Genomic DNA, 23,820 nt, shown 5'->3' with positions numbered 1-23,820 from the left:
TTTTATGGTTGGCCTGATTTCCTTTTCCATTGAAGTCAGTGTTCCCTAAGTTAGGGACTTAATAGTTGGTGCAGGATGGAAAAGTGTGACAAAATAATCATACTTACATTCTAGATAGAGCGAACTTGATGAGAAAGGGAGGAGTGGGAAAAGCCTTTTCTCACTGGATTTTCATAGTTTTTTTTTATTCGTTCATGGGATGTGGGCATTGCTGGCTAGGCCAGCACTTATTGCCCATCCCTAATTGCCTTTGAGAAGGACTGTGGTGAACTGCTGCAGTCCTTGGGGTGTAGGTATGCCAACAGTGGTAGCGGTTTGATGTAGCTGAGTGGCTTGCTAGACCATTTCAGAGTTCTTTCTGTGCTAATTAATGGCAATCAATATGAAATTGTGGAAAAATTTACTGTTTAACAATGATAAATTATTGCAGGTTCCTATTCATGATGTGGCATGGAGCTTAGAAGATGGGGTGATTCAGTGTTCATTCAGAAGAAACATTCGGCTCCCGGAATACAGTGAACGTTTTGACCTGGACAGACAATATTACATTTTCCTAGCAGAAGGGAGAGCTGAGAATGGTGGGTTTGCCACTTACAGACAATGTAAACAGATCTGTACCATGCACAGTGTGACCATTGATTATGCAGTTAGTCAGCTATCATTTGTAGTTAGGAGTAAATGGGTTTAGAGGTGCTTCAATGCAAAAGTGGTAATGTAGATGGGAAATCAGGTGAAGCATCTGACTTCTGCACACACTAAAGCCACTTCATGTGAGACTACTCTCAGATAGTAGTAGTCTGAGGCCTGAATAGCTTAAGATTCATCACAGAGAGATTTTAAACATAGAAAAATTATAGAAAAAATTGAAGCGACATTGTGACTGATCCATATTCAACAGAACATCCAGACCATTACAAAACCTGAAATGAGCAGAATAGTTACTTTCCCCCTTCACAAGGACATTCTACTCTTCTCTTCAGAGGCATTCTGTCCCACTAATTCCATTTCCAAAGTTCATTGAGGTACTGTCCTCCCCTAGCTTTCCCCCAGTTCACAGAAACACCCGTCACCCATCCTCCAACATCCCCCGTTCATAGAAACACCCGTCATCCCTCCTCCAACTCACCCCTGTTCACAGAAACACCCGTCACCCCTCCTCCAACTCATCCCTGTTCACAGAAACACCTGTCACCCCTCCTCCAACTTACCCCTGTTCACAGAAACACCCGTCATCCCTCCTCCAACTCACCCCTGTTCACAGAAACACCCGTCACCCCACCTCCAACTCACCCCAGTTCACAGAAACATCTGTCACCCCTCCTCCAACGCACCCCAGTTTACAGAAACATCTGTCACCCCTCCTCCAACTCACCCCTGTTCACAGAAACATCTGTCACCCCTCCACCAACTCACCCCAGTTCACAGAAACATGTGTCACCCCTCCTCCAAATTTTCCCCTCCTGTTCACAGAAGCACTCCATCACTCATTCCTCCTATTTGTAAAGATACTGCTGGAAGAAAGCTCTCTTCTTTAAAAGCTGGTACATCACACTGCAGTGTTCCAGCTCACTGTAATCAGTGCCCCTCCTCAAGAGGCTTTGAAATCTCATATTTGTGCACATTGAGTACGTTTGACTCTGCAGCTCATCTACTAGTGTAATAATTTAGGAATATGCCAGGTTTGATCTCGTCTGTGCTGAACTTGCTGATCTCTGCCAGGGAGGCAGTGGTGATACTCGAATTGGCCAAGGCATCCTGAGCTTAAAAACAAACAGCCAAGATTCTTGCTCCTGATGGCTACTGGGATTTACTGCTGGAAAGTACATGTGAGCAGAGTAAGGAATGGGTGGGCTGTGAAAAGGATGGCTGTCATGTCCTCTACAGTTTAATATTCTGCCAGAATTTATCACCATGGCTCTCAGAAATGGGGATTGGCCACTTGAGTGAGTGAGCTATTACAGGATTGCTGGCATCCCTGAAACTATACCTTAGCATGATTCAGGGCCTTCAGAAGAGGACGGGAGAATTTTCTTTGAGTTTCAAAGTGTCTGTGCTTGATTTTAAAAAGTCAAGCAAAAGTAATATTTTACTGGTCCAGTCAGGATGCTACACTTGCCCTGTTTGGGATCTGAAATGGTGTGCAGGTGCTGAGCACCACCTTGTGGGGTAATGAGCTCAACTCTCTTTGTAAAATGGAGAAACAATTACCATGTAATGTTCCTGGTGCAGAGCATGAAAGGGATGCCTATCAGGAATTTGGCCTATAGGAAGTGCTCAGTTGCAAACCATAGCCAATATTTTGCCTTATTCTGAAAATTTAGTGAAGAAATAGTGGAGGTGCTTACAGGGAGCTGTTCTGAGAATTCTGAGAATTGAGAAATCTTTCTTGTAATATATCTACTTCTTATTTTATGGTTTTCCATTCTCCTCTCCTGAAGATGATCATGCTGGATTATGGTTCCACAGGTTCAAATGCCAATTCCTCCTGTGGGTCTAAAAATTTGGGTCCAATTCTGTCCTCATTTGATATCTGCACATGCCCTTACCAGTAGGGGTTGCTTAATGAGAATCAAGAGCCGATGCCCTGAGAGACCTTTTTTCCCCCCTCCCTGGTCCAGGAGCACTGAGACCAATTGTAGATCCCCAATAGATCCACTGGCTGATATCAAATAAGTCATTACAAAATTGAACCTCTAAGTGGCCTAGTCTGAATGGCTCAGGTCTACACAAGGCACTTACTGACTGATCCATGAGAAAGCAGTTCTATAATTGCTTTACTGCTGTTGTTATTTATGTTCCACTTTAAATAATTATATTCACTTTCTCTGAATAAACCAAGGCACATTTCACTTTCAGGGCTGCTGTTAATTTAACAGCTTGCTTTTTATCTTTTTTAATCACATTAGTTTCATGATGTGTTTTACACTCCCAGAATATTGTCATAGAGTGATACAGCACTGAAACAGGACCTTCAGTCCACCAAGTCTGTGCCAACCATCAACCACCCATTTATACTAATGCTACATTAATCCCATATTCCCTACCACATCCCCACAATTCTCCTACCACCTACCTATACTAGGGGCAATTTACAATGGCCAATTTACCTATCAACCTGGAATCAATTATGGAAAGATGTAGGAGCAACAGGGTGGTGGTGATAGGAGATTTTAATTTTCCCAACATTGACTGGGATTCGCTTAGTGTTAGAGGTCCAGATGGAGCAGAATTTGTAAGGAGCATCCAGGAGGGTTTTCTAGAGCAGTATGTAAATAGTCCAACTCGGGAAGGGGCCATACTGGACCTGGTGTTGGGGAATGAGCCCGGCCAGGTTGTTGAAGTTTCAGTAGGGGACTACTTTGGGAATAGTGATCACAATTCCGTAAGCTTTAAAATACTTATGGACAAAGACGAGAGTGGTCCAAAAGGGAGAGTGCTAAATTGGGGGAAGGCCAACTACACCAAAATTCGGCAGGAGCTGGGAAATGTAGATTGGGAGCAGCTGTTTGAAGGTAAATCCACATGTGATATGTGGGAGGCTTTTAAAGAGAGGTTGATTAGCGTGCAGGAGAGACATGTTCCTGTGAAAATGAGGGATAGAAATGGCAAGATTAGGGAACCATGGATGACAGGTGAAATTGTGAGACTAGCTAAGAGGAAAAAGGAAGCATACATAAGGTCTAGGCGGCTGATGAAAGACGAAGCTTTGAAAGAATATCGGGAATGTAGGACCAATCTGAAACGAGGAATTAAGAGGGCTAAAAGGGGTCATGAAATATCTTTAGCAAACAGGGTTAAGGAAAATCCCAAAGCCTTTTATTCATATATAAGGAGAAAGAGGGTAACTAGAGAAAGGATTGGCCCACTAAAGGACAAAGGAGGAATGTTATGCTTGGACTCAGAGAAAATGGGTGAGATTCTAAACGAGTACTTTGCATCGGTATTCACCGAGGAGAGGGACATGACGGATGTTGAGGTTAGGAACAGATGTTTGATTACTCTAGGTCAAGTCGGCATAAGGAGGGAGGAAGTGTTGGGTATTCTAAAGGGCATTAAGGTGGACAAGTCCCCAGGTCCGGATGGGATCTATCCCAGGTTACTGAGGGAAGCGAGAGAGGAAATAGCTGGGGCCTTAACAGATATCTTTGCAGCATCCTTAAACACGGGTGAGGTCCCGGAGGACTGGAGAATTGCTAATGTTGTCCCCTTGTTTAAGAAGGGTAGCAGGGATAATCCAGGTAATTATAGACCGGTGAGCCTGACGTCAGTGGTAGGGAAGCTGCTGGAGAAGATACTGAGGGATAGGATCTATTCCCATTTGGAAGAAAATGGGCTCATCAGTGATAGGTAACATGGTTTTGTGCAGGGAAGGTCATGTCTTACCAACTTAATAGAACTCTTTGAGGAAGTGACAAAGTTGATTGATGAGGGAAGGGCTGTCGATGTCATATACATGGACTTCAGTAAGGCGTTTGATAAGGTTCCCCATGGCAGGCTGATGGAGAAAGTGAAGGCGCTTGGGGTCCAAGGTGTACTAGCTAGATGGATAAAGAACTGGCTGGGCAACAGGAGACAGAGAGTAGCAGTAGAAGGGAGTTTCTCAAAATGGAGACGTGTGACCAGTGGTGTTCCACAGGGATCCGTGCTGGGACCACTGTTGTTTGTGATATACATTAATGATTTGGAGGAAAGTATAGGTGGACTGATTAGCAAATTTGCAGACGACACTAAGATTGGTGGAGTAGCAGATAGTGAAGGGGACTGTCAGAGAATACAGCAGAATATAGATAGATTGGAGAGTTTGGGCAGAGAAATGGCAGATGGAGTTCAATCAGGGCAAATGCGAGGTGATGCATTTTGGAAGATCCAATTCAAGAGTGAACTATACAGTAAATGGACAAGTCCTGGGGAAAATTGATGTCCAGAGAGATTTGGGTGTTCAGGTCCACTGTTCCCTGAAGGTGGCAACGCAGGTAAATAGAGTGGTCAAGAAGGCATACGGCATGCTTTCCTTCATCGGACGGGGCATTGAGTACAAGAGTTGGCAGGTCATGTTACAGTTGTATAGGACTTTGGTTCGGCCACATTTGGAATACTGCGTACAGTTCTGGTCGCCACATTATCAAAAGGATGTGGATGCTTTGGAGAGGGTGCAGAGGAGGTTCACCAGGATGTTGCCTGGTATGGAGGGCGCTAGCTATGAAGAGAGGTTGAGCAGATTAGGATTATTTTCATTAGAAAGACGGAGGTTGAGGGGGGACCTGATTGAGGTGTACAAAATCATGAGAGGTATAGACAGGGTGGATAGCAAGAGGCTTTTTCCCAGAGTGGGGGTTTCAATTACTAGAGGACACGAGTTCAAAGTGAAAGGGGAAAAGTTTAGGGGGGATATGCGTGGAAAGTTCTTTACGCAGAGGGTGGTGGGCACCTGGAACGCATTGCCAGCGGAGGTGGTAGATGCGGGCACGATGGAGTCTTTTAAGATGTATCTAGACAGATACATGAATGGGCAGGAAGAAAAGAGATACAGAACCTTAGAAAATAGGCGACATGTTTAGAGAGAGGATCTGGATCGGCGCAGGCTTGGAGGGCCGAAGGGCCTGTTCCTGTGCTGTAATTATCTTTGTTCTTTGTTCTTTGGCTGTGGGAGGAAACTGGAACACCTGGTGGAAACCCACACAGTCACAGAGAGAACTTGCAAAGTCTGCATAGGCAGTACCCAGAACTGAACCCAGGTCGCAGGAGCTGTGGTGCTAACCACTGCGCCACCCTATTCCTAGATTGTATTAGCCAAAATAAGTTATAAAATATTTGCAAAGTCTACAAAGAAATGTAATATACTTGATGTAACTATTAGTACTTTTATTTTATTAAAGGAAGAATTCATAAACATCACCGCCAACCGTTGATCACACATGGGAAGGTTCATTTTGGTGGATCACCCAGTGAACTCAGGGGCTCTCGGTCTCCCCTGTATATTAAGGCTCATGGTAAGTGATTTGTACTAAAATGACAAATGCGAATATAAAGACCGCTTTTGAGCCCAAAACTCTGCTGGTGAGCACATCCCAGTGTATGTGTTAAGGTGTGTCCGCCTTTGACCCCTGCTGGAGGCTGCCACAGTAGCTTCATTGACAGAGGGGTTGTGAATGGAGCTGGGAACATCTGTTTGGCAGCAGTCTTGACCTTATGACAGAGGCGGGCTCATTGAAGAAGCAACTGAAGATGCTTGAGCTGGGATACATGTCTCGAGGAACACTTGCAACAATTTCCTGGGCTATGATGGCTGGCCTCTGCCAGCTTACAGCTGTCTTCCTTGGTATTAGGTATGATTCTGCAGGGATTTGAGTTTTGATATGCAGGACTACAACCAGATGTTATTAGGGCCTATAGCCTATGCAGTCCCCATTGTACTCAGCTGCTTAATGCCACATGGAATGAACCAAACTGGCTGGGTATTAGCAGCTATGATGGTGAGGACCATAAGAGGAGGTTGAATAATATTATCCATGTGCCACTTTTGACTGCTTACAAATATTTCAATCGGGTCTGTTTCACCCATCCACTGGGCTCAACCATGCTTCAGGTTGGAGATGCTCATAATTCTCCTCCTCTTGTCCACCACCATTCTTGACTGCTAGAGCTCCAATGCTTTGCTCTGATCCATAGGTTGTGGAGCTACTAAACTTTATGTATTACCTGCTGCTTTTGGTATTTAGTGTGCTGGTAGCCCAGTGCTGCTGTTTCAATGTATGCTGGTGCCCCATTCTGAGATGTACCAGAAGCTGTTTCTGCCTGTCTACATTCCTCACTCAGTCACTTCTTAATTTCACAGAGCTTGGACCAAAATTTTTTAATATTCATTTCATGTGATGTAGGCGTCGCAGGCAAAGCCAGCATTTGTTGCCCATCCCTAATTGCCCGTGAGAAGGTGGTGGTCCATCTGGTGTAGGTACACTCACAGTGCTGTTAGGGAGGAAGTTCCAGGATTTTGATCTAGCGACAGTGAAGGAACAGTGATATAGTTCCAAGTCAGGATGGCTTGGAGGGGAACTTGCAAGTGGTGCTGTTCCCATGCATCTGCTGTCCTTGTCCTTTTAACTGGTAGAGGTCGTGGGCTTGGAAGGTACTGTTGAAGGAGCCTTGGGAGTTTCTGCAGTGCGTCTTGTAGATTGGACACAATGCTGACACCGTGCATCGATGGTAAAGGCAGTGAATGTTTTAAGGTGGTAGATGGGGTGCTGATCAAGTGGCTGCTTTGTCCTGGATGATCTCAAGCTTCCTGAGTGTGGTTGGAGCTGCATTCCTCCAGGCAAGTGGAGAGTATTCCATCACACTCCTGACTTGAGCTTTGTAGATGGTGGGCAGGCTTTGGGGAGGTAGGAGATGACTTACTCCCCACAGAATTCCCAGTCTCTGACCTGCTCTTGTAGCCACAGTATTTATGTGACTGCTCCAGTTCAGTTTGTGGTCAATGGTAACCCCCCAAAATAGGCTGGATATTGGCATCAATGGTGGTATTTATTTATATATGAACTTGAAAACAACCCAAACAATTATTTGCATGCAGTGGGTTAAAGTATTCAGTCATTGAATTATGAATTGTTTTGCAATTGCGGGAGCAATGTTACTTGTGATTGAGCCTCGGCACATTAGTGAGTGTGTCTAGGCAAGGGTACAAGAAACATTGGGCCTTTGCTAATTTGATTCAATGGAGACCTTTCAGGTGAGAAGTCATCTCCTGCCTCCCCAAAGCCTGTCCACCATCTACAAAGCTCAAGTCAGGTGTGTTTTGGAATACTCTCCACTTGCTTGGAGGAGTGCAGCTCCAACAACACTCAGGAAGCTTGAGACCATCCAGGACCTTCCAGTATTTCATTACAAGTTATATTTTTATTTTTTTCCATAGGAACATTAATGTTTATTGCTTGGGTGACTACAGCCAACATTGGTGTCATTGTGGCACGATTCTTTAAACCTGTCTGGCCATCTAGTACACTGTTTGGCAAAAAGGTCTGGTTTCAGGTAAATATCAGCTTTGTACCAATAAAATGTAGCTAATGTCGTTTCAAATTCAGCTGTGGTGAATTGTGAATATTGTGTTGCCAATAAATATGAGCATAACTCATAATTGTTTTAGTATAGGATCAGAGGAAATTTGGATTTTGGCCTTTACCGTGTGGGTGTTCAGCATCACCTGGGTAATATGTAGAGAGGAATACCTTGTGGAAAGGATCAATCACCCTTACAGAACATGCCAGACATTTCTTCCATTAATTTGAATGCATGAAAATCAGGTGGCTTCTGTTACTGGCATATCACTTCCACACCAGATATCCCTCTCTGGACTCTGCCCAGGCATTGTTTGATTCTTAGGTGATAAAAACCAAAATGTATCCCTATGATACATTTTATAAACTGGATCATCTATAAATGTCATAGGCTATAAATTTAGCCATGCAGCACCTGTCTTTCAAATGCTAATTGACCTACTAAACCCCCAGCGTGGCAAACAAGAATCATGCACATTTCCATCCAGAAATGCTTTAATATGAATGGAGGTCCAGAGCTTGTCCCAGGCAAGAGTCAAACAGGATGAAAACTGAGTGTGAATCCTGTGGAACTGATTTTTACAAGATGCTGGGCTAAATTTTATTCGAGTGCCGCGCTTTGCGGCAGCACGCTTTGAACTCGGCGGCCTTCAGACACAGAAGTGTCGCCGCTGAGCCCCCGTGATATTACATGTGGGGGCTCATTTAAATAGAGGGAGCAGAACAGCCGCCCTCGATGATGTAGAGGGGGCGGCCGCCACGTCCCCAGCAACGGCGTCCGGCATCACCGTGCAGGCTGTAGCGCCATTTTTAAAGGGCTTCAAGCCCTTCAGTAACATTTTAAAATTTAAAGGTTCCGATCTCCGGGAAATAACAAGAAAATTTAACTCTAAATCCCATCTCCCACCATCCCCCCAATCGGTAATTTATATATCAATTGTCCTCTCCGTCCATAATGAACTTTTATTAATATTTCGATCTTCCCCCCCGAAATTAGTTCCCTTTTGACCCTCAACCCCTTCCCACCATCCCCACAGCCAGTAAAAATTATTTTCCCTGCTCCCCCATCCGTCCCGCCCTGAAAATGTTATTCCTCCCCCACCCCACCCCCCACCAGGTTCTCGCCTCGGAACTCCGTGTGGAGTTCTGAAGGTGCGCAAGCTGTGTTCGGTGGCCGTAAAGCCGGCGTGGGACGGCTGCCGCCTGCAGTTAAATTACTTAAAATCTCATCACTGTTCATTTAAATATTTAGATGAAGGACCCGCTGCCAGGTGGTGGGGGGCCCGTACCGAGGTCCCCCCACCGGTAATGTGCGGTGGGCCCTTCTCGGCATCGAGGAGCTGGTAAAATTCAACCCATTTATTCCTCTTCCATGTTGGATACCACCTAAAACCTGTGTGAGTGCGATGCAAATATTAGCACTATGATAACAAGTGCTAATCTCGCACCTGCTAATACCACACGAAGTAGCACAGTTTAAATTTGCATTTTCCATGAACATTTGGCCTGGCATCTATTTGGGTGCATATATTACACTGCTCCTGTATCAGTGCACATGCTACCAATGTTTACACTATAGACCAACACTGTTCCACGTGATCACTTTTTTTTCTGGGATATAAAAGATTGTTTTCTCTGAATTTTAAGCAGCCTGTTTGAAAATCTCTAATAGTTTGAAACTCCTGAAAGAGTGGAAAAATAAGTTTGAATTTCCAAGAAACAGTTTAGATTGATTAGGTTATTACAGGGGTAAGATTTAAAAAAACAAAAATACCACTGGGGGCAATTATAACCTGCTCTGAAGCCACCAGGAGTTGACAGGTTTCAGTTTCCACCTGCTCACCTAAACAGGTGGTAAAGACACCTGCCCAAAGCCAGAGTGGTCCTTCTTAACATATGTTTCTTTGGTTCCAATGATATTTATCAGGAACCAACTACAATAGTCACGAGGTGGCCTGAGTGGGAATTTCCCATCAGGCCAACCCCACAAAGAAAAGGATCAGGGCAGAAGAGGCCTCAAAAGTTGCGTTTTAAAATTTTCTAGTTAATTTCCTTTTGGAAGACCAGCTTAGACACTGTCCAGAATGCCGAGTTGGTATGCAAACATGAGTGATCGAACAAACGAGAGCCCAAACAATGGTTAGAAAAGACACACAAACTTAAAATGCATTTTAAGTCAATCTTGCTGGAGTGGCACAACTTGTGCCAGGCAGTGCTAGACTTTTTTCTGCAGCCTTCAACTTGAAATCTTTTTGCGGCGTAACTTGCTGGAAGTGCAAGTTGATAATGGTGTGGTGAGGATAATATGGCATCTGGGACCTCAGTGAATAATCAGACTAACAGTGTATCTCCTTAAGCTACGTGATTTTAAGGATTGAGAAAAAAAACAGAGGAACGATGGAGAAGGAGGGTGACTTAAGAGTTATATTAGGAACAGAAAGAAAAATATAGAGGGAAAGAAGGATTCGATTGAGAGAGAAAAAAAGCGACTGAAAATGAAAGTTTTTTTTTATAATCTGACATTTTTAAACTCTCCAATAACTACTTACTACCTGTAGGAATGAGATTGAACAGCTTAAATTATTTCCTTTCTGGGCCAGGGAGGTTGATTGCCATTCCATTATAATTATCACAATGTTAAAAAGATACTTAAACTGTTAAGTTCCAGCCACCACTATCTGCGATGAGTTTAATGTGTGAATCCAGAAAGTTATTAAAAATAACAGGGCAGCTAAGGGCGAGATTCCATTTGAGCAAAGCAAACAGTAAATCGACCAGCAAGTATTGAAGATTTGTAACTTGTAGTGTGTTTCTTCACCCTGAACTTGCTGGCCAATTTGAACAATAGTAGTGGCGTGTGTTGTTAACGTCCCCTTATTTTTCCAGCAAGATTCAACCCATTATTTATGAATGATGTCAGAACAACTCACTGAAGTAGATTTATAATGGTGGAGATGGGTGGGCTTAATTTAATTGGCAAAACTCTGCACTACACCATTGATTTTTATTTATTTTGTGTGTTGATATAAACATGACAGAAGTTACTTTATATATTGCCTGTCCGTCGCGGCTATGCATAACTAACAGTGTTTCTATAAGTGAACTTTTACTGCACTTGAGAGTGGTATGTGTTTGATGCACAGGTTGAATACAGCAGAGTTATACTGCCACTTGTTGCCTTTTCTGTAAGCAATACTGGTTTCCAAGTCTCAGGATGTGTGCATGCTGTGGAAATGGGCATGATTGTGCACACATCAGGTAAACCAGTTTGGAAATTTGTTTTAATTTCCATAAATAACAGATGGTTTGGTTTTAGGGCAAAGCAACTGGAGTTAATGAGGGAAACTGTACATTGCCCCAGTACTCCTGATGGCATCTGATAGCTTGACCTACACCTGACTTCAAGCAGTCAGAGTTTTAACTACTAGATGTCAAACTCGTGAGAAACCCCATACATCTGCATTATTGAACTTGGGTTTCAAATTACTGATATGACTGCTGAGTTGTTACATTTCCTATCAACTACTTCCTGTCAATGGTAAAGTCGTAGAATAACTCTGCCCTAAGATTACAGTTTTACAATTTTCGAAAATATAAAGCGGCAGAGTGAAGGATCCTCTGATGTGGGCAAACAGCCTGTCTAAGCTTTAGTTGCTACCTCAAATTTTCCTTCTTCCTGCAATTTTTAGCTCTTGAAAATCCAAGGTAGACATCACCTAACCACTGCATTTCGAGGCACATGATCATACTCTTTATGAACTTGGTGTTTTGGATCATTGACCTTGGTTATCAGCTTGGGTTTCTCAATACTGCCACATAAGCATTGACAACAATGAAAGTTTGTTGCTTTGGTGCATCAATAGTAAATTTTAACATTTAAATGGATGGAAATGAGAATAAAAAAACAAAAAAAAATTCTAAACCTGTAAGATGTTTCGACTGTTTGGAGATTGACAATTCAGTAAGTGGGATTTGGTTGCTGTTACCAATACCAGGTCTGGACACACAGCTGTGCAGTCAGGTATTGAAGCAGTTAATCTTCAGTCACAGTTGGTGAAGTACAAGTGGCTCATTGCAATATATGACGTTTGTCATTTGTCTCTTATTTTAGGTGCACAGAATGCTGATGGCAACCACAGTGCTGCTAACATGCCTTGCCTTTATTCTTCCTTTTCTTTACAGGGGAGCCTGGAGCAACGTAAGTCAGCGTTAGTTGGTTTTTGTAGTGAGAAATGGAAAATAATTAAATTTTTTTTAAAAACTGCAAAAGTTACAGCTGGAAGTGAGATAAAGATGAAACATTACGTGCCAGCTTTACAAATAGGAAAATATGTTTTTATAAACAAAGTAAGCCTCACAAAATCTGATTTATTCAGTTAGAATTAAACTGTAAACTGAGTGGGATGCCAAGACCATGACATTGTACTTTCCAGAGTCAGCCTTTATATGGAATACTTTCTCACAACTCAGAAGCTACAATTTGCCTGCAATGAAAAAACAAGTTGCATTTACATAGCACCTCTAACATAGTAAAACATCCCAAAGCACTTCACAGGAGCATTATCAAGCACAACTTGACACCGAGCCACATAAGGAGATATTAGGAAAGGCAACCAAAAGCTTGGTCAAAGAAGTAGGTTTTAAGGAGTGTCTTAAAATTAGAGAAAGAGGGAGAAAGGCAGAGTGGCTTTGGGAGGGAATTCCAGAGGTTTAGGGAGGGAATGTTGTGTTTTTTTTTAAATTGAATAAGTCCAACCTTTTGCTACTGTACTGTATGATTCAGACGTTTCCACGTCATATTGATCTGTAGTTTTCATTTGAAGTCCTATTTAATAGCTAGGCACTTTCTTTTCTTAATGTTGTCTCCAGTCTTCCCTTCTCTAGAAGCACTGATTCCTTGCCGTGATATATTTCTATAGGTGCCAGCCAGGTGTTATCTGCTACCTCGCTAAAGTAGATATTATTCAGGTCGGTGATTGTCGATGGGCTATTCAACTGCCGAAAAATCACAGAAATGCATAATCCTGTTTTAATCTAATCTGGGGATTTCTGGGGGAGGTGGAACAGGGAGGTCAGAGCCTGACTCCTGAGGGAAAAGAGATCAGAGGTTGGGGACTGGAGCGTGGAGGGAGATTGGAGATCTCGGGGCTGGGAGGAGAAGATCTGGGATCTCGGGGCCACGAGAGGCTGTGATTGGGATGGTACTTTATAGCAAAGTAATTTACTTTATTTTGCAAGTAATCATCAGAGTTGGCTTCCCTGAGTGCATACAGTGCTGGCTGCCTCAGGGAGAATTAATGTAGCAGTGGGGACCTAAAGCAGGTGTTAGGTCCCTTGTATTCATACATAAAGGGCCTAATGTCTGATTTGGGCATGGGTAAAAGACACTTCTTGTTTTTCCTTGCTCAATATGGCAGGTGGCACACTTTGGCCAGAGGTGTCTGTTTGCACCTCCGGCCTACCGATGTGTGGACAAGAGGCCGTATAGCACCTGAAAAACCAAAGCTCGAGACTCAATTTTAAGATTATTGAGTATTCTATTGTACATTATATGCTAAGAGCACCTGTGTTGATAAAATAGCATATCCTCCAACTCAATCATGGGTACCCATTAATCTTAATTAAAAAATCTTGATCCATACAAATTTTCCCACTCATTCCTCTCATTGCAATAAATGTAGTTAAATGTAGTCAATATAGTGACAACCTTCACATAGACAGAAGCACAATTTTCAAGTATGAGTTTTTGTTAAATGCTTATGGCACTTGTGTATTTCATTCTGTATTGATGACTAAGCTGTGAAATCTTCTTGGATAATTGTATTATTTAATGTGGAACTGAGCAGCATTCCAACCAAAAAGGTCCCAGGTTTTATCACTGGTGTCGATTTCAACCAGGACAGCAGTTGGAGGGCTACATTAGACCTCAGTGCCCTGAGTGAGGGAGAGGAAAAATCAACTAAGGTTCCCCTTCCTGAGTGGTATGCGGTGACCCCTACTGGAATGTGTGTGTGTATGAGACAGGTTTGAACCATAATCGGCACATGCTGATAAGCACTGTCCAGGCTTAGCCATGCAGAATGGTGATTTGATTGAGCAACCAGAGAGCCAGAACTGCACCCAGTATGAGCTGAGGGGGAGAGGGAAGCAGGGTAAAGGTTTGCAAATTGACAATTTTTAGTTTATAAAGTTCCCGATGTAAACATGAATCTGATCCAAGTGTAAAACTGGGCAGACAAGTCCTCGGACTTGTCCTGATTCACCAAAGAGCAGTAATAGGATCACAGAATGGTTACAGCACAGAAGGAGGCCATTCGGCCTGTCGTGTCCATGCCGACTCTGCAACAGCAACTCACCTGGTCCTACTCCCCTGCTTTTTCTCAGTAGCCCTGCAAATTTTTTCTGTTCAGATAATTATCCAGTTCTCTTTTGAAGGCATTGATTTAATCTACCTCCACCACACTCTCAGGCAGTGCATTCCAGATACTAATCACTCACTGCGTGTTGCTGTTGCTTCTTTTGCCAATCACCTTAAATCGATGTCCTCTGGTTCTGGATCCTTCGCCCAATGGGAACAGTTTCCCCCTACTACTCTGTCCAGACCCCTCCATGATTTTGAACACCTCTATCAAATCTCCTTCCAATCTTCTCCAAGGAAGACAGCCCCAGCTTCCCCATATAACTGAAGTTCCTCATCCCTGGAACCATTCTTGAGAATCTTTTCTGCACCCTCTCTAATGCCTTCACATCATTCCAAAAGTGTGGTGCCTAGAATGGGCCACAATGCTCCAGTTGAGGCTGAACCAGTGTTTTATACGGGTTTATCATAATTTCCTTGTTTTTGTTCTCTATGCCCCTACTTATAAAGCCCAGGATCCCATATACTTTAGGCTGCATTTGCTGACAATGCAACCACTATGTGCACATGTGCAACTGCAGCCTCATGCACTGAAACGTCACTGTCTGTGATGTTTTTGGCAGCTGCCAGTAGTAAAGATGGCACTGCTCAATTTATCACAAAAACAAATGAAACCCAAATCCCTCGTGGCTGCGAATGCCACCTCCATCCCACCTCCAACAGTACCCCATTCCCTTCGCGCTTCTCTTCGCTGCTGCCTCCTGCTCCCGTCTGCTCGCTGCTCGCTCCATGCATCGCCACTTCTTACCCCTCGGCCACTCGCTGCTTCTCCCCCATTCACCTCGCTGCTTCCTCCACTTTGTTCCCCACTTCTGCTGCCTGCTCCCTCCCGCTTGCAGTCTCCCTCCCCTCCCCTGCCAATCTTGTCACTCTCTCTCTCCCCTGCTTCCTCCGTGCGGGGAAGAGAGGCGGCAATTGTGGGAGGGAGCGGGGAGCAGAGGCGGAGCAGAGGCAGAGCAGAGGGGGGAGAAGTGGCGAGATGGGGAGCAGCAGGGAGCAAGTGGCGTTCAGACGTTGCTATATGCAATGACGTTTTCGCACGCATACGCAAATTAGTCCTAGCAAGCTGGGTGCTGATGTAGGCTGCGCATGCGCAGCACCATACTGACAGCAAGGGTCCGTTCTGCGCATGTGCAAAGCTGGGAGCACTCTGATGACATTGGCGCTGGGCTGCGTTGTCAGGACTCACTTTGTATACTTTATTAACCGCTTTCTCAATGTGCCTTTCAAATTTCAATGATTTGTGCACATATAACCCCCCTCAGCTCCTGCTCCTCCTTGAAAATTGTACCCTTTAATTTATATTGCCTCACCTCATTCTTCCTATCAAATTGAATCACTTCACACTTTTCTGCATTAAATTTCATCTGCCACTTGTCCGCCCATTCCACCAGCCTGTTAATGTTCTCTTGAACTTTGTCACTATCCTCCTCACAGTTCGCAATACATCCAAATTTCGGGTCATCCGCAAACTCTGAAATTATGCCCTATACAACCAAGCCATTTATCCCTTTTGTTAATATTTAATTTTCTACCAATGCTAAATTTATTAATCATTATTAACACAGTTTATCAGTTTGCTCAGCGAGATTGACTTTCTATTTGTGAATCCTTGGGCAGTTTTGAGAGGGAGTGGCTTTATTCCTTACAGCCTTTCTTGTATCTCACATAGAAACATAGAAAATAGGAGCAGGAGTAGGCCATTCGGCCCTTCAGGCCTGCTCCGCCATTCATAAAAGATCATGGCTGATCGTCTAATTCAGTACCCTGTTCCTGCTTTCTCCCCATATCCCTTGATCCCCTTGGCATTAAGAAATATATCTATCTCCTTCTTGAATATATTTAATGACTTGGCCTCCTCTGCCTTCTGCGATAGAGAACTCCACAGGTTCACTCCCCTCTGAGTGAAGAAATTTCTCCTCATCTCGATTCTAAATGGCATACCCCGTATCCTGAGACTGTGACCCCTGGTTCTGGACTCCCCAGCCATCAATTAATCAATAAAACTGAATTGCCCATTTGGAGAGCTGGTGTAGACACGGTGGGCCAAATGGCCTCCTTCTGTGCTATAATTCTGTGACATTCTGTGCAATATATATCAAGAAAAGCAGGGGTCGCAACACTAACCCCTGAGGAACTCCACTACCTACCTCCAGTTCGAAAAACTCAGTTCACAACTACTCTCTGTTTTCTGTCACTCAGTCAATTTTGTATTCATGCTGCTACTGTCCCATTTATTCCATGGGCTCTAACTTTGCTGATAAGCCTGTTATATGGAATTTTATCAAATACCTTTTGGAAGTCCATGTACACCACATTAATCGCATTACCCATCATCAACTCTCTCTGTTACCTCATCAAAAAACTCAAAGCAAGTTAGTTAAGCATGTTTTGTCCTTAACAAATCCATGCTAGCTTTCCTTAATTAATCCACATTTGTCAAAGTGACTATTAATTTTATCCTGAATTATCATTTCTAAAAGCTTTTCCACCACCAAGGTTAAACAGACTGGTTAGTTGTAGTTGCTGGGTTTGTCCTTACACCCTTTTTTGAACAAGGGTATAACATTTGAAATTCTCCAGTCTTCTGGCCCCACACCTGTAACTAAGGAAGAGGATTGGAGGATTATGGCGAGTGCCTCTGCAATTTCCACCCTTACTGCCCTAAGTATCCTTGGATGCGTCATAGTGACTTATCAACTTTAAGTACAGCCAGCCTACCTAATACTTCCTCTTTATCAATTTTTAGCCCATCCAGTGTCTTAACTAGCTTCTCTTTCACCATGACTTAGGCAGCATCTTCTTCCTTGGTAAAGACAGATGCAAAATACTCATTTAGTATCTCAGCCATGCCCCTTGCGTCCATGTATAAAGCACCTTCCAGGTCCCTAATCGCACCCACTCCTCCTTTTACCACCCTTTCACTATTTCTGTGCCTATAGTCACGAATGTTAGTCACGAATCTCTTCTCAAAGTCTCTTTGCTTCTCTTATTTGTTTTTTCACTTCCCCTCTGAACCTTCTGTATTCAGCCTGGTTCTCAATTGTATTACCCACCTGACATCTGTCGTGTGCATCCTTTGTCGTGCTTCATCTTTTGCACCACCTCTTTCGTCATCCAGGGAGCTCTGGATCTGTTTGCTCTACCTTTCCGCCTCTTGGGAGTGTACCTTGACTGTACCCAAGCTATCTCCTCTTTAAAAACAGCCCATTGTTCAGTTACAGTTTTGCCTTCCAATCTTTCATTCCAATTTATTTGGGCCAGATACATTCTCACTCCATTGAACTTGGCCCTCCCCCAATGAATTATCGTTGCTCTGGATTGCTCCTTGTCTTTTTCCATAACTAACTTAAACCTTACAAAACTATGGTCACTGTTCCCTAAATGTTCCCCTACTGTCACTTAATTCACTTGGCCCACCTCATTCCACAGAACCAGATCCAGCAATGCCTCCTTCCTCGTTGGACTGGCAACATACTGATGTAGAATGTTAATGTACCATCTACAAGATGCACTGCAGCAATGCACCAAGGCTCCTTAGACAGCACCTTCCAAACCCACGACCTCTACCAACTAGAAGGACAAGGGCAGCAAATACATGGGAACACCACCACCTGAAAGTTCCCCTCCACATCACACACCATCCTGACTTGGAACTATATCGCCGTTCCTTCACTGTCGCTGGGTCAAAATCCTGGAACTCCCTTCCTAACAGCACTGTGGGTATACCTACCCCAAATGGACTGCAGCGGTTCAAGAAGGCAGCTCACCACCACCTTCTCAAGGGCAATTAGGGATGGGCAACAAATGCTGGCCTAGCCAGTGACGCCCACATCCCATGAATGAATAAAAAAAAGAAAATTCTCCTGAACACACTCTAGAAACTCTTCCCCCCCCTCTCTGCCTTTTACACTGTTACTATCCCAGTCCATATTAGGATAATTAAAGTCCCTCCTTAGAACTACTCTATAACTTTTGCACCTCTCTGTAATTTCCTTGCAAATTTCTTCTTCTATATCCTTCCCACTAGTTGGTGGCCTATAGAAACCCCCAGCAATGTAATGGTACCTCTATTGTTTCTTGGCTCTAACCAAATAGATTTTGACCCTCTAAGACATCCTCTCTCTCCAGTACTGTAATGTTTTCCTTAATCAATACAGATTCTCCTCCTCCTTTCCTTCCTTCCCTATCTTTCCTGAACATCGTATATCCAGGAATATTTAGTACACAGTTCTGCCCTTTTTTGAGCCAGGTCTCCACAACATATTTCCACGTGGCTATCTGTGGCTGCAGCTCACCAACCTTATTTACCACACTCCATGCATTCACAAACATGCACAGTAAATCTAATTTAGACCTTATTATATTCCCTCTTACACTGACCCCACCTATTGCCTTACTATTTCATACTCAAGTGCTATCTGTCTGTCCCATTTCTCTGTATACCTTGGTTTTCCTCTCTACATTTACCTCCTGGTTCCCACACCCCTGCCAAGGTAGTTTAAATCCTCAAATAAAACCAGAAAATGCTGGAAACACTTAGTCGGCCAGGCAGTGTCTGTGTAGAGAGATCTGTGGTAATAATCTCACATTTGTCCAGTAGAACTGAAGACCGGCAGCTTGATGAAGATACTCAACCATTGATCTCCTTCAATCTCCCTGCTTGTCCTCACTTATCTTCTCACATTTACACATTTTTATATTAAGAGATACAGCACTGAAACAGGCCCTCCGGCCCACCGAGTCTGTGCTGACCATCAACCACCCATTTATACTAATCCTACACTAATCCCATATTCCCACCACATCCCCACCTATCCCTATATTCCCCTACCACCTACCTACACAGGGGCAATTTATAATTCTCAAATCCCTACCTATCTGGCACCTTTTAGGTCCCTAAATACTTCAAATTAGAAAACTTACCTCACTTAACACAGAATATACAATATAAAAGTACTTTATTTTGCTGAAGGAAACCGTGGTTTAAACATTACTAGCATCGGATTGTAAAGATAGCATATGTAAATGTCCTCGTGTAACAATTCAGTGGGTGGAAGCTCTTTTACATTTGCTCATATATCTGTATATTTTCATTTGAAATTCCCATCAAAGTGATGAAGCAAAGTCCTTTGTTGTTCACTTTAGTTAAATTCAGAAGGGTGTTCTGTAGAAATGAGTAATGTTTGTAAGCTGCATTATCAATAGGTTAACGTCTATACTGTTCCCAGTGTGCAGGTGCCCATCCATACTTTGGCTGTATAATCCTTATATTGGTAATTCTTCAGCCAATTATGGCCATCTTCAGACCCAATCCACAAACACCTAGGTAGGTCTAACAATATTATTTTTAATGGCATATTTTCCTATTATTTTCAGTGATGCAATCTTTGGTAATTAGAATACTGAAGGAATTCTAAAATATCTTACAAAATACATCAAAGACAAATGAAAAGCACAACCTTAAAAATAAGCATCGACTTCAGCCTAACTTTTTTAACCTGTTTTTTTTTAATCTTCTGCAGACGGTATATTTTTAATTGGGTACATTGGGCTACAGGCACTTTTGCTAGAACAATAGCAGGTGAGTATGTAGTTTTACTGGAAGCAAAAACTGACAGCTATGGGGGCTAGAATTTAAAACAAAAATGTTTTTCATCTAATTGGTTCAAAAAAGTTTGTAGAATTTCATGAGTTTTAGGTGCATTGTCTTCCTATAAATCAGTTAAAACATACATTAGAGACTGGTATGTCAACGCATTGTTTCATGGGGTATTTGTGAAACCATGTTCTCAACTGTGCTTCTGGAAGAGGCATGGAATCGATATTGCATCTTTCTATCAGAGCATGACAGAACATTAGAGATTATGTTAATCAGTGCATCACTCAAGCCACTTTGGCTAGATCAAGAACAGATTTCCCACCAACCATTTTGATTGCTAAGTGGTGCAAGTGGACTTGGGAGAATCATAGAATAGTACTGCACAGGAGCACGCCATTCAGTCCTTCAAGCCTGCATCGATCTTTCAAAGAGCCATCTAGTTAGTCCAATCCCCTCCTCTTTCCCCATATCCCTGCAATTTCTTTCTCCTTCAAGTCTTTATCCAGTTACCTTTTGAAGGCTACAGTTGAATCTGTATCCACCACACTCATAGGCATTCAATTAGAACGGCTTCCCTCTATCTACTCTATCTAGATCTGTCATGATTTTGAATACCTCCGTCAAATCTCCTCTCAACCTTCTCTACAATTCTGTTTGTAGAATATGATGGGAGTTGTGAAAATTAGTATTTTTCTATCTCTCACATTAAATTGCTGATCTTTCAGTAGAAATTGCTGATCAGGAAAACTAAATCAGTTGCTTATTTTATCTTCATATAGTTGCATCAATCTTTCTTGGAATGGATCTGCCAGCCTTGGACCTCTATAACCCATGGGATACGTTAGTCATGGTTGGATTTATAGTTTGGCATGTTGTAACAGAACTAATTCTAGAAGCACATAAGTACATAATCACTTGTAAAGGTCAGTATTTTTTTTCAGTTGAAGTTGATATTATAGTTTCTTATTTTACTTGTTGATGTAGGAAATAACTGCAATTCAAAATGGCTGGATTTTAAAAGGAGTGTTGGGGAATTTAGAAAGCCACTGAATGATTTTAAAAATATGGAGCATTTGCAGGCGGCCCATACTAAAGGCTCGCAACGAAGACTAAAGATGTGTTGATCACTCTCTGCAAAAAGATCCTCCTGACATTAGTCCTAAAGATACCCTTGATAAAGTGTCCCTTTGTTCTACTTACACTATTTATCTGGATTAACTCTTTTATAATGCATAATGGGTTGTGGGCATTGCTGGCAAGGCCAGCATTTAATGCCCATCCCTGATTATCTTTGAGAAGGTGGTGGTAAGCCATTGCCTTGAACTGTTGCAGTCTGTGTGGTTTCGGTAAACTCACAGTACTGTTAGGGAGGTAGTTCCAGGCTTTTGACCCAGCGACAATGAAAGAATGGTGATATAGTTCCAAGTCAGGATAGTATGTGACTTGGAGGGGAACTTGCAGGTTCCCATGTGTCTGCTGCCCTTGTCCTTCTAGGTGGTAGAGGTCATAGGTTTGGAAGGTGCTGTTGAAGGAGCTTGGTGAGTTGCTGCAGTGCATCTTGTAGATGATACACACTGCTGCCATTGTGTGCTGGTGATGGAGGGAGTGAATGTTTAAGGTGGTGGATGAGGTACCAATCAAACGGGTTGCTTTGTCCTGGATGGTATCGAGTCTCTTGAGTGTTGTTGGAGCTGTACTCATCTAGGCAAGTGGACAGTATTCCATCACACTCCTGACTTCTGCCATGTCGGTGATGAACAGGCTTTAGGGAGTCAAGAGTGAGTTACTCGCTGCAGAATTCCTAGCCTCTGAACTGCTTTTGTAGTCACAGTATTTATATGGCTGGTCCAGTTAAGTTTCTGGTCAATGGTAACCCTCAACATGTTGATGGTGGGTGATACGGTCATGGTAATGCCATTGACTGTCAAGGGAGATGGTTAAATTCTCTCTTGTTGGAGATGGTCATTGCCTGGCACTACTATGGCATGAATGTTACTTGCTACTTATCAGCCCAAGCCTGAATGTTGTCCGGGTCTTGCTGCATGTGGGCACAGATTGCTTAACTATCTAAGGAGTTGCAAATAGTACTGAACACTGTGCAATCATCAGCGAACATCCCCACTTCTGACCTTCTGTTGGTGGGAGTGTCATTGATGAAGCAGCTGAAGATGATTGGGCCTAGGGCACTACCCTGAGGAACTCATGCAGCGATGTCCTGGGGCTGAGATGATTGGCTTCCAACAACTGCAATCATCTTCCTTTGTGTTAGGTATGACTCCATTGACTTCAATATTACTAGGGCTGCTTGATGCCACACTAGGTCAAATGCTGCATTGATGTTAACAGCAGCCACTCTCCTCTCACCTCACCTCTGGAATTCAGCTCTTCTGTCCATGTTTGGACCAAGGCTGCAATGAGTTCTGGTGTTGAGTAGCCCTGGCAGAACTCAAGCTGAGGATCGGTGAGCAGACTATTGCTGAATAAGTGCTACTTGATAGGACTGCCAATGACACCTTCCATAATTTTGCTGATGACTGAGAGTAGACTGAGGGAGAAGTAATTGGCTGGATAGGATTTGTCCTGCTTTTTCTGGACAGGACATACCTGGGCTATTGTCTGGTAGCTACCAGCGTGTAGCTGTACTTGAACAGCTTGGCTAGGGGCATGGCTATTTCTGGAGCACAAATCTTCAATACTATTGCCAGAATGTTGTCAGGGCCCATAATCTTTGCTGTATCCAGTGCCTTCAGCTATTTCTTGACATTACTTGGAGTGAATCGGATTGGCTGAACACTGGCATCTGTGATGCTGGGGATCTCAGAATGGATAGAGATGGATCATCAACTCAGTATTTCTGGCTGAAGACGGTTGCGAATGCTTCAGCCTTGTCTTTTGCACTGACGTGCTGGGCTTCCCTATCATTGAGGACGAGGATGTTTGTGCAGCCTCCTCCTCTGGTTAGTTGTTTAATTGTCCACCACCATTCATGATTGGATGTGGCAGGACTACAGGGCTCTGATCTGTTCCATTGGTTGTGGGATTGCTTAGTTCTGGCTATAGTATACTGCTTCCCCTCTTTATCATGCATGTATTCCTGTGCTGTAGCTTCACCATTATATATACTCAATAAGGTCACTTCTCAGCCACTTCCATTCCAGGCTGAAAAGCTCCAGTTACTCCAAACTTTCCAGGCAGGATATTCCTATCTAAAACCATGTTGACTGCCATTTGCTTGTTTGTCGATGGACAGAAAATCATCTAAATGATAATGCTTTGCATAAAACAGAAGATGTTCACTGTAAAACTGTAATTTAAATATAAAATTTACCACAGAAATTTACAGTACAGTAACTTCCATGAAACATCTAGGTTAGTTACCCATCCTGAGGCCAATTTTTATTGCTAGTGCTTCTGATGTGGAGCTTCACCTGCCAGGAGCACATAATATTCCGTGCCCAAGTTCCCATTATCAGGAGTGTTAATTCCTCATAATCTATTCCTGGTAAAATTTACTCCCATTATGTTCCCAGCAACTGCTGTAGTTTAATTGTGTATTGTCACTTTGGTTATAGGCACGATATCTTTTGTGCCACATTAGTACATGTTTGGTATACACCTTCATTCATTTTAAACCAAAACTATTTCTCAATTACATAAAATAACAATTTTGATTCCAACCTTTTACAGCACAGAAAAGAGAAGAGGATAAAATGGAGATAATGGATTCAAGTGAATTGATTGACCCACAG

General features: G+C 43.0%; 1 protein-coding gene across 1 annotated transcript in view; it reads left to right on the top strand.

Moving 5' to 3' along the window:
* Window positions 1-23,820, top strand: part of LOC137372723 (putative ferric-chelate reductase 1) — a 61,701-nt gene that overhangs the window by 36,977 nt on the left and 904 nt on the right. Inside the window, exons 8-15 of the mRNA XM_068036874.1 lie at window positions 431-578; window positions 5,877-5,990; window positions 7,910-8,025; window positions 12,163-12,249; window positions 19,701-19,798; window positions 19,995-20,053; window positions 20,851-20,994; window positions 23,759-23,820. Coding sequence (XP_067892975.1) covers window positions 431-578; window positions 5,877-5,990; window positions 7,910-8,025; window positions 12,163-12,249; window positions 19,701-19,798; window positions 19,995-20,053; window positions 20,851-20,994; window positions 23,759-23,820 — 828 coding nt within the window. The remainder of the gene's footprint in view (window positions 1-430; window positions 579-5,876; window positions 5,991-7,909; window positions 8,026-12,162; window positions 12,250-19,700; window positions 19,799-19,994; window positions 20,054-20,850; window positions 20,995-23,758) is intronic.

Source organism: Heterodontus francisci, chromosome 8 (genome assembly GCF_036365525.1).
Source record: "Heterodontus francisci isolate sHetFra1 chromosome 8, sHetFra1.hap1, whole genome shotgun sequence".
NCBI lineage: Eukaryota > Metazoa > Chordata > Chondrichthyes > Heterodontiformes > Heterodontidae > Heterodontus > Heterodontus francisci.
Note: the sequence above shows the minus strand (reverse complement) of the source record. Positions and strands in the feature narration are given on the sequence as shown.